Source organism: Pezoporus occidentalis, unplaced genomic scaffold, assembly GCF_034315485.1.
Source record: "Pezoporus occidentalis ecotype Australia unplaced genomic scaffold, CSIRO_AGI_Poc_V1 ctg213, whole genome shotgun sequence".
Classification (NCBI taxonomy): Eukaryota; Metazoa; Chordata; class Aves; order Psittaciformes; family Psittacidae; genus Pezoporus; species Pezoporus occidentalis.
Window position 1 is genome coordinate 2,863,247 of NW_026913997.1, and position 16,364 is coordinate 2,879,610.

The 16,364-nt window shown below is 41.2% G+C and overlaps 2 protein-coding genes across 15 annotated transcripts in view; one reads left to right on the forward strand and one right to left on the reverse strand.

Annotated features, from left to right (window-relative positions):
• Nucleotides 1–279: 279 nt before the first annotated feature.
• WDR12 (WD repeat domain 12) lies at nucleotides 280–8,968 on the reverse strand. The gene is made up of 13 exons (XM_062619781.1): nucleotides 8,827–8,968; nucleotides 8,642–8,736; nucleotides 7,595–7,689; nucleotides 6,859–6,965; nucleotides 6,041–6,156; nucleotides 5,474–5,628; nucleotides 4,630–4,675; nucleotides 3,784–3,869; nucleotides 3,462–3,602; nucleotides 3,246–3,351; nucleotides 2,398–2,530; nucleotides 1,577–1,649; nucleotides 280–871 (listed from the first exon to the last, which is right to left on the reverse strand). The coding sequence occupies exons 1-13, from the start codon at nucleotides 8,865–8,867 to the stop codon at nucleotides 794–796; spliced, it is 1,272 nt and encodes a 423-aa protein (XP_062475765.1). The 5' UTR covers nucleotides 8,868–8,968; the 3' UTR covers nucleotides 280–793.
• Nucleotides 8,969–9,298: 330 nt separating this feature from the next.
• The window catches only part of CARF (calcium responsive transcription factor), a 39,284-nt gene continuing 32,218 nt past the window's right edge, over nucleotides 9,299–16,364 (forward strand). For 12 of the 14 annotated variants that reach the window (XR_009965061.1, XR_009965065.1, XR_009965064.1 and 9 more), the window contains exons 1-3: nucleotides 11,409–12,779; nucleotides 13,704–13,825; nucleotides 15,509–15,721. Coding sequence is in view for 3 of the 14 variants with exons in the window: in XM_062619782.1 (XP_062475766.1) it covers nucleotides 12,752–12,779; nucleotides 13,704–13,825; nucleotides 15,509–15,721 (363 nt within the window). In the remaining 11 variants the exon portion in view is untranslated. Of the gene's footprint in view, nucleotides 9,324–11,408; nucleotides 12,780–13,700; nucleotides 13,826–15,457; nucleotides 15,722–16,364 lie in introns of those variants that run through there. The other 2 variants (XM_062619783.1, XM_062619784.1) reach the window with 2 other exon arrangements.

Sequence of the window (16,364 nt, forward strand, 5' to 3'; positions counted from 1 at the left end):
TTAACATCGCATATATGGCATCTAACAAACTGCAGTAAGAGCTTTTTTCATTTAAATGCTGAAGTAAAAGCAAGCTGACCAGCAGATAAGATGAGCCTGTTTGGATAGTTCTTACGCTCTATCAACATAAAAACTATTGCAACTTTTTGTATCCATTCTATGAACAAATTAATTTTCTTCTGCCTTCTCTGTGTGATGCTCCATTTGTTTCTATACATATAATGTACAGCCCTAACTTATGAGCAACAAAAGAAGTATGGAATATTTCATCTGCCAGTAAATCTGTCAAGTTCCTTTATATCAAACCATTTGCACTGCAAACATACTAAGTTTTCATCCAAGAAGGAAACCTGGGATCACCAGTTAAGGACCTAATTGTAAGAATTGCCAACAGCTGTAGTGAAAGGAGAGCTAATTCTGACATTTATCTGAAGCGAGGCACTAGGACTGAACTGTAGATAAAAGCTTTATTTTTTCTTTTCAGGGCAAAGAAGGTAAACTAAAAAATAATAATTTAATCCAGTGAGTAATTTTTCTGTAAGTAGCAGGAACAGTTTACTCTTTATTAAAAGAGCTATACAAATAGCCATCAAAAGGGAGGAAACACTTTGCTTTGTTTCAAGCTAATCACATTTGTAACTGCTTGTGGCCATTTTCCTGTGATAAATATGGATTATAGGTTACCAATAAAAAACAGGAACAGTGCTCTGAGCAACAAGAAACTCCTTTCTTCAGAGAACAACTGCTGCAAGAATCTTTTTATCTTTTTTTCAAGTCTTCTGGCTGTTGACCTTCATGCTCCAACATCAGAGGCTGTAGTTGGGTATCTGTAGCAATACAGTTTGTTGTCTGCACCTCCGCTCAATAGCAGCTGATGAGGGAAAAAGAAAACTGTGATTAGTAGCAGAACTAAACAAAATACCTACACCCAAGTTGAGGCCTTGTTTTCTTTCCTTTGAAGACAGAAATAATGAACTATTATTGCATGACTAAAACCCTGATTCAAAGTGCAGAAGCAACTTTGTCTCTTATCCTCCTCATAAACTAGAAACAAAATTTTTGCAGGAAAATCTGTAAAGCTTTTATTGAGAACAGGAGCCACAATGAGAAACTAGAGCATTAAAAACATGCTTTTCTCTTGTTTTATACATGTGTGTACCATGACAAATAGCGGAACAGCTTGTTATATAGTTTCCCCTCCTCTATGTGCACTGCCATATCCCAGCTGTCAGTTCATGCTGCTGCCTTAGTCTCCATGGCAGCAAACAGTACCTTGGAACTTGCATTTTCTCAGCAAGGTGTGGTGCTGTTCTCATGTCTCTCCTTGTTTGGAATTCAGTGTAACTCCCATTTAATCCTACAGATCTTAAACTCCCAGCCTCCTCCTTTACACAGTAGCATGGGGAAGTGCCGCAGCACATATGACAGTGACACCCATTTATCAACCCAGTATCAACCACAGCACAACTAAAACTTCCTGTTCTCTTCCATCTTTAAGCATAAAAGGAAAAACGGTTCACAACCGCTTGCAGCCCCCATGTGTGTAAAGTGAGCAATTTGCTCTTTGAATTCTTACCCCTCCTTCTGTCCAGTCCACACACAAAACCTTGTCTTCATGAGCAGCCAAGTCATACAGAGGAGCTTTGCAACTGGTAAAAGACAAGTATTTACAGTCACTCATTCGTAGTTACATGAGCAATCACAGAAGACAAAATTGCTCCCTGGTAGAAATACTATCAGCAGTTATAAACACTTTCAGCTATCTACCATCTGTGCTTTCTCCAGGGCTTATCACATCAGTGTTAACCTCTCCTACATTCCCCAAAGAGAAAAGCAGCAACATTTTTCACCTGCTTGCAAACTTCAAACTGAAATTTAATCAATCTGCTTGTCAGGAACGGTTTATTATATAGTTTCCTTCTTCCACATGTGAATGCTGTTTAACTGTGTGCATTTTCCAGAAAAGCCATTTATGTCTTCTGAATGCAAACTATTTCATTGCTTAGAAATTTGTAATGAAAGGTCTGAAAAAAGTACCAAGTGAAACTTCACACCATTAGGCAAAAATACATGCTTCAGAGAATGTATTTTATTCCTTAAAATAGAGGAATGGTTAGCAGACCATCTGCTGTTCCTAATCCGAGTAGCAATGTTATGGTTGCTGCCTCCTCATGTCAATCAATGCTACTGTTAATGCCAGGTAAGTCTCATACAGCCCTCTCAGATGTTAAGCCATGGATCCTTGGGTAAACTACAAGCATTTTTCTTCCTTTTGACTCCTAAAACCTAGAGGATTTTCACAAACGCCACAGAAGTTTCCACAGAATGTCTCAGACTACTTTTGCTATTTCATTATGTTAGCTGACCCCATAAGCTTGAATGCCATGCTTATTTTACCTCCTTGTGTCCCAGAGCTTCACAATGTTGTCCAGAGAACCAGAGATCAGCTGGTGCTCATGGGTAGGTGACCACTTCACAGATGTCACCCAGCCCGTGTGAGATGTCAGAGACAGCAGAACCAAGGAGCCATCTGAACAGAATGAAAGGAAAAAAAGACATCAGTAGCTGCCAGCTGAAACCAGCACTTTTAAGATGCATCAAACTTCAGTGAGAAAAGCAGTCAGCAGCGTATTTGTGTTCAAGATAGATAAGTTTTTTCCCACCAGTAATTCTAACTTAAAAAATCAAAGCGAGCCTTAAAGAAAGCAAACAAAACCAAAAGCCACAGAAGTTCAGGGGAGAGGTCGGGGACAACAAACCCAAGCAACTCTCAGTGTGTATTTTCTTGTCATTAAACTCTCTTTTCAAAGATTTTTTGGGGAAAAAAACAACCAACAAAACAAGCTTTTATTATCAACATATAAGATTACATTACATTTATAGAAGCTAAACAAGAAAACGTGCCTATGAAATATATCTGGTAGGCTGAGTCATAAGTTAACCGCAGTCCTGTCAGACATGGCACGGCTAAACTAGAACAGTTACTGTCTCAATTTAATGATGGTCCAACCAACTTAGGGGGAAAAAAGGGAATCCTAAGCTGAGTTTACTAAATTATCAGGTGAGAAATCAAAACAAATCTTGCATCAGATTACAGAAAATAGACGTTAACTTTGTATTCAGCAAAAGCCCACAGATGACTTGTTTCAAGCGCAGGGAGCAGGACAGCCTGTGAGATGCCTCCCAACAGGAGGAAGCTCTGATTTTGAACACACACCTTTGAGAACATGCATGTTTTAGCTCACCTTTGCTGCGAGGATCCCATAGTCTAATGTGTCTGTCAGTGCTCCCAGATGCGAGGCGACGACACAGCGGTGAGTAGGAGACAGAATTAAACACTTTGTTTCCTGTCTGTCAGAAACGAAAACAGTAACTCTAAGAGAGGAGGCACTACCTGCCACAACTGTTTCTCCTTGTGCTGGACTTGAGCTGAACCCGCAGATAAAGTATCATGATCTCACCAGGGTTGATTTGAGATCTCCAGTCTCAGCATCCCAGAGTTTAATGGTGTGGTCCCACGACGCACTGCAGATTTCTTCAGCATCTATCCACAGCACAGAAGAGACAGCTTCTGTGTGGCCAGAGAGGGTTGACAGGGGAGTCTGGGATTAAAAGGTAAAAGGAGATTAGATTGAATATCCTCAAAAAAAAAAAAATTATTCTTTCAACAGCAATACATGTTTGATCAGCCTGAGGCATAACACCAGAAGTTTTTAGTCACTCTTAACAAAGAGAAATTACTTTGTGTGGCCACACTAAAACAAGGTTCTGGATAAAACCTACCCTTGTTAGTCCCAGCTGTTCAGTTTTCTGTTTCTTCCGTGGTCTGTTAGCTGCTTCTTCCATTTCATCCTCTTCATCTGTAGGTACTGTGACAGAAGACAGACTTGATCTAGAGGTTTCTGAATTGCATTTCCATGTAATTAAGTAAGTAAACACCCATATTTACAGTACCTAACCTGTCTATGATGCATGAGTATTTTAACCTTACATCTCTGATCAGGTCACTATTATCTCCATTTTGAGTGAGAGGAAAATGATACAAATTAAGTGATGTTCCCCAAGTCACGTAGTTTTAAAATGAAGTTGCAATGAATTTCTAAGGCCCCCTTTACTCCTGGAAAATTCCAACAGTCAGTCAGGTGTAATGATACAGGCTTTTCTTTTAGATATAATACCTACTTATACATTCTGAAACTGAAAGAGTATGACTTGGAACAGCGAAAGAAAGCATTCAGATAAAGGATTAGTTTCCATTTCTAGAAAAGTCCTGATCATCTTACTGTCCTCCATGTTATGGCAACAGTAATAAACAGGAAAATAACCCATAAACTTTTGATGTATAAGAAATCTATACTCAAACCTGCACATTTACATGAATCCATTAAAAAGAAATGAAAAATTACTGTGTTCTGAATAAAATAAACATCAGCACACAGCTGATACCGTGTCTGAAGCTGTGTTACCAACCCAACCAGGAACTTGGTATAGTGATGTACAGCCTTACCAGAAAAAGTTCGAGCATGCTTTTATGTTACAGACTCGACTTTTCTTAAAGAAAGAAGTATTTGGATATCCACCTTTCCGGTTGTTTTAAGAGCCAAGAATCCCATCATACACTTATCTTACCTGCAGACCAGATCTTTAACATTTTGTCCCAGGATCCACTGCAGAACTGTATGAAAGAAAACATACATTAAAAGCTGACCCAGACAGACATTGTAAGCCACACAAAATACACTCTCTGCTTCAAAAATTAACCAATGGGCTATAGCGCCTAAAGAACAGCACAGAGCTCCTCAAAAAAAACCAAGTTTTGGGCATTGGCATTGATCATTCTTTTTTCCTCCTTTGCAGGAAAAATACGCACAAAAAAAGTCTTTATTTCCTTCAGCACTAAATGGTTTTCTTTTAATCTGTCTGACACTGACTCGGGCTGAGAGCTGTAACTCCACCTCTGGCATGTGTGCTCTTAACCTGCCGAACTCCTTGATAAAGGGAAAGAACCTCTTCTACCACCTGCTTTTTCTGAGTACAGACGGAAAATGTTTTTCCCCACCAAAACAACTGTGAAAACTTAGGCCAAATTTGAAAATACTTCATTATAACACAAAATTCATGTGTGTTAAAAGGAAATATAGGAAATAAAAGGAAAATAACCATTCAGCTTCACTCACAGAAGTCAAAAGCAACAGTATAACGGCTTGTACTATCTAAGTCACCTCAACTTTCTGTGATATTAGAGGTTAAGCACATCACTGAAACGATGGCCTGGCACTGATATAGCACTCTTGATCTTCAGTAACCACCATTTATAACAAGACTAGAGACTTAGTGTGTCGGTCATAACAACATGACGAGTAGTACAAAAATAACATGATGACTTTTGTCCCTATGAAGGGACAAAAAGATGGCTTATGAGATACAAGCTAACATCCCAGAAGACAAATGTTTCTTTCCAGGAGTCACTCACTTTAGTTCTCGTGCAATCAACAGCTATAGAGTCTACACTCCCAGCATGTCCCCTGCAGCAGTGAAGGGCTTTCACTTTGTTTTTCTCCACGTTCCACTCCCACAGCAGCACGGTTTGGTCCATAGAAGCACTGAGTAATAGGCATGATAAACTATCTGAGGAAGACAAAAAAAAGTCATGCTTGCATACAACTCAGCTTTCCAAAGTCATTATAGTTTATATGCAATTATTCTAGTCCAGGAAGAAACAGCAGGTAGAATCTCATACCTATATCTATTTACATCATGTTACCCTGCAAGTACAATAAGCATACATACGAATATTTGCTAATGAGGTCTACAAGATAGATAGACAACTTACATGTTGAACTAACTGTACTGGTGTTAGTACAAACTAACTTATTACTGTTAAAGGACTGTTTCACCTCATGACTTAATTTCTACCGTCACTGATGGACACAGAAATAATTCTAGCATTTACATAATTAAATATCCATAGTTGAGGAATTCTGACATTTCTCTTTCAATAATCAAACTATTACTACTCCCCTAAGATATATATACTGACCTTGCTTTACCCATGCCACATCCTTCACTACTTCTGTATGCCCAGCTACTGTCATGATGGATTTTCCTTCCAAAGACCAGATTCGAGCAGTCTGATCATAGCAGCCAGTTAATATCCTACAGGATTTGAAACATTGTTGTTAAAACTAACAATGTTTTTATGGAAAAACAACCAAACAAACCCCCAAATAAAAACCTCCTTAACCAGAAACTTAAAAAATAATAGCATAATAACTGCTCAGGCTTAAAATCACTTATGTAATTTGAAATAAAAGAGAGTTATTCCTGATGTGTTACTAGAGGATATCAAAGCATTTTCAAACCATTACTTAATAGAGGAACATTGTCTAGTTAGTTGGAAAATGAATGAGAAAATACAGTAGAAAAGGACACTTATTATGGCTTGTTTTTTTTTTTAAAGAAAAGCTCGGCATAAAGGTACGCTATTATATTTGTTGCTAATTAATGTCACATTTGAAGTCAAGGGTTTAAGCTAAAATAAGAGCTAAGGAATGCTTGCTGTCCTTTTAAGTGAAAGAACAATAAACAGCGTTTGTATTAACAGTATCACGCTCAGTGACTCTATAGCTTTTTTCTACTTGCATTAAAGTCACCGTCAGCACAAAGCATTAAAACTGAACTGCTTACAAAAGCAAGCAGCTGACTGACTTGACAGGTTAAAACAACTAAAACACAGAACAAATTGGGGGGGAGAAAAGATATTAAAGAGACAGAATACTTCTTCATTTGACACCATGTTGTCCTCTGCACACAACAAGAATAAGCAAGACAAAACTTATAATGGGCTTAGTGCAGTACCATTCTTCAGTAGCTTGAACAGAACTGATCCAGTCATCATGGAAGATGCACTCCTCTGGCTGAGGGGCCATGTATTTCTCCACATACTCTATTTCCACCACTTCTTCCTGTGCTCACAGAAAAAATATACTTATTTAGGATGGGTTTGGTTTTTTTTTTAACTCAATAGCAGCAATAGTTAACGCTAACACAAGATATACAAGGTTATTGGGTAAAGATCTTGGTATCTGAATCCTTTGCTACATTAGTGGAATAAAGTGTCTAAACTATACTGTTACCTGTATTTTTATCAAATCACTATTAATAGCAAGCTGGAAGCAAAAGCAAGCAATTTCTCGGGTTCCTCTTCTTCTGTATTTACCCACATAAAACTGGTGTCTACAATATTTCATAGTATTTTCTAAAGCTAATACTAACCTCCCTCATTATCCCCAGTGCAACTAATGGAACAGGAGACAAAAATACGTTAGTGATGAACTGAATAAGACAAGAATTTCCCCTCTGAACTGTATACAGACAACAGTTTGGATAATTATGTTCCTTGCACTGCTCATACTCTCTAATCACTCTGCGCTCCAGAATGGATTTAAAAATGCAGGGAAAGTTGGAAAAGAAGTAAAACTGAGTAAGGAAACCTACCTAGTCAGGACGACAGTGTAATACCTAAATCAGACTGAAGTAAACTGGCCAAGTCTGTTCTATTGTCCAAAATGGGGAGAAACTGAATATGACTTACTGTGGAGATATTTTCCATTTCCATGTGTGTGACCAGTGGCATTCGCAAGAACTGCCCATTGATAAGGAAGTCGAATTCCACATATTTGTGATCCGCTGAAACACATTAGGAAAAATCCATGTCCAGGTGTCAGCACCTACCAGACACCATCCAGAACAGCACCACTTTTTAAATCCTTTTCTCTGTAGCTAACCAAACCACAGCAGTGCTTCACCACTGTCCTGTACAGACGTTGCCACTGCTAGCTCTCATCTTTATCACTGCTAGCTAGAGCCCTCTATCTGAGGCAGCAGAAATTTTGGTTCATATTTCTTCCTCTGTAACGGCACAGTTGACAAAGGCCCCATATTTCAACAAAAGCATTGCTTTGTGCACTAGTTTTCCAGGTTGCTTGCAATTTCATGAGTTAAAAGCAACTAGTAGAAGTCTCAGCAGTTTGGAATACAGTTAGTCTACTTTGTCATGGAAAATGGGATTTCTTAACATTCCATAGGTGTCTTTTCCCCCAAAAATCTTTCAAGTCAGTCAGGCCCATGTCAGCTGGCATTTGCAAAATGGTGGAGCTCTTCTCAAAGGCTTTCCTAACAACCAAAAATCTTTGGTTTCTTTCATTAGTTTTGCCAGGGTTTGGAGAATTCCTCAATTACCATTTGCTGGGGCAGCTTGGTCTGTGGTGCTGGGCAAACACTAGTCCAGCTTTTCTCTTGGAACTGCCCACCATCACTGCTATCTGATGAGTTCAAAGTGTGCCTTACTCCGGGTGGCCAGAACAGAACAGAAAGGCAAGAGCAGCTAGGGTTGAGGGGCCTGTGGGTACCAGGGTGCTGCTTCTGACTCTGACATCACGTTTCCTTGCCCGGGCCTGCCCTGAGCCGTCTCGCTTGCAGCCACATGCACTACAAAAGGTCAAGCTCAGCCCGACTCGCCCGGTGCAGCGGGCAGCGGGCGGCTTCAGACGGGGCATGCGGTCAGAAACAGGGGCAGTAAGTGGAACTTATCACCCCATGGCAGAGCAGGCCCTAAGCCAGACCCGGTCCCGGTACCTACCGTTGCCGGCCGCCAGCAGCTTGTTGATGAGCTGGCTGAGGTCTGTGGTCTCGGAGGCCGCAGGCACCGAGAAGGGCACATCCTCCACCGCGTACCTGCGGGCACACAGCGCCGTTACCGCCTCTGCGTTACTCTCGCCCCAAACCCACCGCACACCCCCCAGGCCCAGGCGGGCGCCCGCTCACCTGCGGTTCTCGGTGCGAAACCGCGCCGTGAGCTGCGCCATGATGCTGCTGCTGCTGCGCCCGACCACGTGCCGCGATTAGCCGTGCCCGCCCCCGGGGCACCGCCTCCCCCCCGCCTGCCGGCAGCGCTCCGGCCCCGCCGAGGCTCTTTCCCTCTGCCCGGCTGGCCTGGCCTCGCTCAGCCGCTGCTGCTGCCGCTGCTGGAGCTGCTGCTGCAGCCGCCGCCGGCCGTGTCCACAGCGGGCTGCGCGGCGCCGGGCAGCGGCGGAGACTACAGCACCCAGCATGCCTCACGCGGGCCCTTCCCGGGGCCCCCTCGCACCTCCCGCCTAGAGAGCGCGCTTGCGCGGAGGGGCGGTGCGCAGTGCCTGGCGGTGTTTGCCGGAGCGGAGCCGAGGTCGAGTATACCCCTTGTGGGCGCTCCGCTGCTCCCCGCGGGGCTGGCGGCGGCAGGACCGACCGGGCTTCGGGAGCGCTCTCCTCTTGGGGCGGTAGTAGTAGTAGTGGGGGTGGTGGGTGGGGGACTGTAGCCGCTGTGGGAGGCATGGCGCTGATGGTGTGGGGCGCCCCCGGCTCCCCTCAGGAGGAGGCTGAGGAGCGCTTTCCCTGAGGCACTCGCAGGCCCTTGCGCCGCTGCAGCGGGGGTTCCCTACGGCACTGCGCAGCCCGGCCCACCCCGTCGTACCGGCTTTGTGGCGGTGAGCAGTTCCCTGCGGCGCTCCTGTAGTCGGGAGCGGGAGCGTTCGCTGCTGCTGGTGTCGTCTGGGTGTAGGTTGTGTTTCTTTGCATGTAAAGGGACGCATCCGGACTTTAAAAGAAGCTGTAAGGGAATTAGGTCTTTGGAGAGAAGGCTGCTTGTGTGAGTACCCGCTGCGTGTTCGGTTTATATGCGCGCTTCCTCTGCTTTTTTGACAGATGCTTGTGGCCTCTCAGGGAGCAGTTGAGCTTTCCCTGTGTGGTGACTCCCGTTGGGGCAGCTTGTTAGAGCTGGCCGGGGTTTTGTGGGACTCTGACATCTCATCTCTTTCTTAAGTGTAATTAAAAGGTCTGACGCGGTCAGCATGATTGACAGAGTTGCGTTTTCCAGGTACTTGTGTTAACTGCACAAAACCAACTGGGGAGACCTTTTAGGCAGGAGTCCCCAGACCTTCTGTGCATTCTTAACCCGATGTACCTGCTCTTCTATGACAGGAAGAAGCTAAGTCTCAAACCTGGTACAAGTTAATATAAAGCTAAGTGTAACTCGTTTACTATCACTATGCCCTGATTTTCTTCCTGTTGAGTTTTACTGTAGTCCATGTCCTTCATAATGATGGTAGAGATACATCGTCAGAGATAACTTTTTCAGAGAGAGTGTTTAATTGTTGTGAGCAATGCAGTTATCTTAAATCATTACAAAAAACCTCTAAGCATTTAATGGAAATCCCAAGAAAGATTGTGGGTGAGGCATTATACTGTACATATTTCCTGTCAAAAAGTATAAAATAAAACTGGAATGGGGAATATTGCTGTCAGAAATCCTGAAAACATGAACTTGCACTGTCAAGCTCTGATTCCCTTTTGGTTTTAATGGGTATGCATTGAAGACTTGAAGCTTCAAAACTGTTAAGAGAATTGCCTCCTTCCTGCCCGGACAGGTATTCCTAGGTAGGATGCACTTATTATCATAACAGACTTACCTGGTTTCTACAGTTTAGGTTTCTTCTTATTACTAATATCTTCCAATGTTGACTCGGTGTTAAAATAATTAGTCCTGTGATTTCAAAAGGCTGCACTTCCCTGTGGGATCTGGATGCACGTTGACTTTACAATGGGGCCTCATAACTGAGGGAAGGTAGAAGCAGGCATTCATAGAAGGCCTTACAATTATGTCAATCAAATCTGGTGTATTTTTAGGGACCACTGCTTGTAGTTCGTAGGTATAGGCGTTACATAGAATAAAGGATTGGAGGCAAGAAAATAGAAATCAAATACTTTGCCTTAAGGCAGAGCAGAGGCGTGACTGGTCAATGATAGGATTTTAAAGTAATGTCAGCTTGACTTTTCTGTTAGTGTCTTTAAAAGTTTGTATATTGAGAATCGGTATGAGAGCTTCTCCATTACAGAGGAGATTGCAACTGTTACGAGAAAAGCTCACCTCAGAGCAAGAAATCCTGCTCCTGCTGACAGTTCCTGATGTTACACAAGTTGTGTATGTGGATACCAGCCAGTGAAGACCTAGCATATGCAAGAGGTGCCCCTGGCTTTGACAGCTGTGTTATCATGGCAATTCTTGATGGCTAAATAAATGGAGATCTTGCTGCCTCCTGTGTTTTGCTAAATGATCTTGAACTATCAGCCAATTTGTCTGTGAAATTGAACCACAGATGGTAATTGTAAGCTAGATTGCAGTGCATGTTTGCTGCCTTGAAGATCCTAGATAAAATGCTCGTGATGGTTAATTCCATTTGCCTGTGCTTGCTGCTTCTGTGGTTGCTTACTCTCTTTGTAGAGTTGAACCAAGGATAGCAATAGCCGTAGTTTTCCCTGTATTTTGAGCAGAGTGCTTCCCAAAGGGAGGCAGAGCAAACGAAGTGGTGCTAACTGGGTTGGAAACTGCCTTGGAGTGGTAGACTTCATGGAGGGCAGCCTGTAGAGTGGTTTGGGTTAAGGCTAAAGCTGAGGCATAAAGAGCTGTCTGTTTGATGTATGTACTGAGGATACAGCTATGTTCTACACTAATATTAAACTCCCGTGTTTCCCTTCAGCCCATTGTTAAACGTGGGATATGATGGTGTTACACTGGAAATTTTTGTGGCACTTATGTAAAGAGTATATGAAGAGCTACTTGTATGTATGTTGTTTACTCATTCATGACAAAATATCCACACATTTATGTATACAGAATTTAACTGTCTTGTTTGGGGAATCTGTTCACAATAATTATACGGTTATTTAATTAATTACCTATGTATTTACTTTTAAGTATCTGTAACAGTGTATTTCTTCCAGACAAAAATATCTTTTTGCTTGGGGTTGCACAACACTCAAGTTAATGAAACCTGGATGGTTAAACCATGGAGTTCATTGTGCAGGGTGATGTATGTGCCTGGTTAGAGCAGTGGTCAGACAACATCACAGGCAAAAAAGTACCACAGGGATCTTTTAAACATAAAGATAAAACTTCAGCTATTTCTGGGCTGCTTGTGAGAGGAAGCGGGATAAACATCACTGTATATTTGCCCTACTGCTGTAATCTTTCCCCTGAGCTTTATTATTAACCAGTGTTAGATACAGGACATTGGGCTGTGGGTCTGTCCCAGTACAGCCATCCTTGTGTTCTGTAGCTGGATACATGCTTAAGGGTACATGCCATTGGTATCTCTGGAACAAACCTCTTCAGTTTATCTTGGAGAACTAGATGTGCTGCTTTGGCAAAACTGACATACCTTCTTGAAATCTTTTAACTGAGGGAAAATGGTGGGGTGATGATGAAATCTAGCTTTCTGCCTTTTTTTCATATGCTGCTAACATGCTTCAGACACTTTAACTGAAGCAGCTCAGAATTGTTCTCAGATCCAAAGGTTTTTGATTGGTGAGCATGAGGTAACTTCATTTGGAACTTGGTTTTGGAGTGTCATCACTTGAAAAGCGAATGGAAAAATAAATCTGCTTTAGATTAAAGTATTTAGTGTATTGAGCATATGAGCAGCTTAATTTCTCAATGTTGTTTGTATCAGCAGGGTGCTTTATTCAGCTTCAAAAGCCAAGGAGATGTAGATTAACTTTGCCTGTGGTCCTTTGTATCTTTGCAAAGCAAGATAAATTTGTCCTTCAAGGGTTGTAGTTCTTTTTGAGTGATTTTCTAGCCTTTTACATTCACCTTACTAAAGTTGTAAGCAGTTAAAATATCACAGCCAAGAAGGTCCATTTCAGGACCCCTTCTATGTGGTGTAGTGAAAAAGATAAAGCTGGTAGGAGCCACATGCTTATGTAATGCTGCCTGTCTTTAAAATAACTACTGAAGGGAAAAATCCTGAACACCTTTCCTCCTCCCTCACTCCAAACTGCAGGAATTAAGTTATTCAGTTTGGCATATCATGCATGTAGTCTAGTATATATGTACTGTAGTAACATAGGAGCCAAGTTAATTTGTCATTTTTGTCTCACTGCTGGTGAATATGTGCGATTGGTCTCTCTTTTAAAGAGTGTACTGTCTGGGTGTCCTGTGGATGTAGCAATTCACTGTCCAAAATTCTGTTTGCTTGATGGTTTATTGTGGGCAACTGAGGTCCTTGAAGTAGTGCCTTTTTCTGTTTCATCACAATTAATGCCAAATTTTATTTAGTGTATCTGGCATTTTTCATGCCTAAAGCTTACTGCTGTAGACTAACAATAGTAATTTCATTTGGATGTTGGTTTATATCCCTTTAAAACAAACTTAATCTATTTCAAGATGGCTGCATGACAGATTTGGGTAACACAAATCCTGTCTGTTGATTATGGAAGTAGATGAGTAATATTTTTGTAAAGCAGTGCTGGCATATCTTTAAATATTGAGTGTTCTCTAGATGTGTATGGTTGTTGAATGCTTGTGGATATACTTAGGTTAAATCATGAATGTGTATGTGTGTTTTATATCTGTGTATGCAAAGACAAGTCTAGCAAATTCTTATACAAGACACTAAACTACACTCCTAGAGCAACACATGGAAATTTTTCTGCAGTGAGTAATAAAGTGATAAACAGGCAGGGATTTCTTGAGGGCTTTGCTGTTAGCTTGCAACAGTGTTAGAACTTGTAAGACTAAATTTGTAGGACAAAAGAAAATCCTGAAGCAATGTCTTGATTGAGGCTAAAGTACAGAAGGCTGAAATAAAATTTCGTAACTTTTTCAGGTCACCTTGTAATGGAAGAAAATGGAGCTGACCATGACATTGCTATGGAAGGATCTAATGATTTGTTCATAGGCAACTGTAATGGTACAGGAGAGTCAGAAACAAAGGATCAAGTTTTTCAGGTGAGGTATGAATGTCCTGTCTTTGTAGATACTTTCTTTACATCCTCTCTAATGAACCTGCAGTATGTTATTTCATCAAAGTGTTTTTTTCCCCGGCCTTTATAGTAGTACATTGTGTCTTTTAAAAAATGCAAAAGTTCCTTCCCTTGGGTTCTTGTGCCATTTGGTTTGAACTGATGAATATCCAGATGTTGCGTGTAACGACAGCCTTTAGTAATTGTATTAATGGAACCTGTTACAGTGCTGAAGAAATATGTTTTATTGTGTTAGAAAAATCCTTTAATAAAAGAGTACTTCATGACATGCCTTGGAGAAAGAGTGATTGAGAATCTGTTGTTTTTCCTTCCCAAAGCTTCCTGCTGTAGACTAACAGTAGTAATTTCATGTCATTATATGTTGTTTTATAACCCTTTAAAACAGATGTAATTTACTTCAAGGTGGCTGCATGACAGATTCGGCTAATGAATTGAAAATTGGGTTAAATTGCTTAGTGACCAAATGTGGCAAATAATCCAGACACAGGATGTCTGTGTAGGTATTGGGGAAGGAGAGTGTTTAATGTATTTATTATCAAATATCACCAGATACTTCTAGTCAGATTTCTGTGCATAAATGTTCTGCATTACTTCAGCTAAGACAAAATATGATTCAGGTAATGATTCAGTAACACGCTTACGGTCTCTGCACAGTGTCTTTAACATAACTAGTGCAATTTTTTGCTGCTTTTCTGGTGGAGTTTACAATAGACAGGTTTAGCACAGATTTATTCTTGAAGGATTTTTAGGTTATTTGGCTCAGGTCTGACTTCAATATTAAATTTGGAAACATTCTTCCCCACTCTTTGGATTTACAGTTTACAAATTTTTGTAGCAGAAATGTCAGTTGATTGTGTGATTGCTGCAAGAGATAACACGAACTGCACTCCTCCTTGCATCGACCAAATGACAGCCTGACACATTATACATGTGGGCTGCCTGTTTGCAGTTATTTTTACATGTTCAATATTTCTGTTGTCAGAATTTCAACAAGACATTTGTGCTTAAAGTTTAAATTTAATCAAAATGGGATGTGCTTTAAGACCTTGATTCTGCAAGCTTGGGGAGTATAAGCTCTGAGTACATATTTTTTGAGACTTGCAAAATCTGATTCTTGGTCTTGTGCTGTATAGTTCTTGGCCTTGAATTGGAAGGTTTGAGTTGCTTATGTTTATTCTGTGGTAAAGAATCAACGAAACTTATAGAAATTTTTGTTTTCATAACTAAATACATGTATGTAAAGGTGAAGTGGAATAGTGTCTAGGACTTCTTTTGAAGTCAAATCAGGTTGGTAGGTATTTGACAGTTTTGGTATAAGTTCTTTCAGATTCTGGGTAGATATGATGGTTTTAGGGAACAGATTTTGGTCACAAGGGATTGTCTTTCCCTTTAATAGAGAGGGTTTGTTCTAGGAAGCAGAAACATGAATACATTTTCATCAGAAATGGAAAGCAAAAAATAGAGCTGTAGTGTTAGCTGGTAGCCTCTTGATCAGAAGGATGAGAGCTCCCTCCAAGTATACAATACAGCACACGGGGTTAAAATGTTTTTTCCTTTCTTTCTTTCCTTCTTTTTCAATTTTTCTTTTCTTTAATAGAAATTGCTACTCAAGATTAAAGTACATTTTACTGTTTTTCCTCTGTGAAAGCATTTAACCTGCATGGATTCCAGGGATCCATTGTTTGGACAGTGTGACTCTCCTCCAGTCTTACCCATCACAGTACACGTCTTGGGCTCTCCGTCATCAGCTGTGCCTGCCCTGCCACCCCAGCCTCACTCCACAGAGGACTCCCACCTGGTGGACCAAACGGGGCAGCCTCTCTATGAGCTGCAGCCCCTCGGAGGGCCCACTGCACCGATGGTGAGTGTCTGAAAAGAGGTCAGGTGTGAGAGGCAAGGTTGCTCTTTGAAAAACTCTTTTACAAGGTGCTTGTTTGTTGTAGCAACAGCTGATTCAGACTTTAGCAAGGAGGTGAAACTTTTCAGTGGTTCACTTCATGCTGCAGTTGTTCTTCCTCAGGTAGGCAAATCCTATTTCCAGCCATTACTAATTTTATTAAACAACTTAGTCTTTTGTCATTATCAAGCCTGGATGTCGCTGTGCGATGAGATCTCATACTTCTCCCACTGCTGCTTTACCGATGTTCCTTGAAATAAGTGTATCTGTGTTTTCTGGGTGGGGATTAGAACATTAGCAACAAGCTAACCCATATGTCTCTCCTTCCCTCCCACCCGCCTGCAATTAATGTGCTTAAAGCATTACTTGTAATTCTTAACACTTACTTTGTAAAAATGTAATTCTAGCCTAGAAGGCTTGGTTGGCATGTGTTGTGCTGTCACTAAAAACTGTTCCACCATTTAAAGTGTAAGAAATTAGAAACAAGATGATATTTTATGTTATTGTAGGCTTTATAACATTGTTGGGAACAAGTCAGTGGTAAATATGGGAAAATATACCATAAGGAGTTGTACAGGTTTTCCAGAATTCTAGGAGAATTTATTTA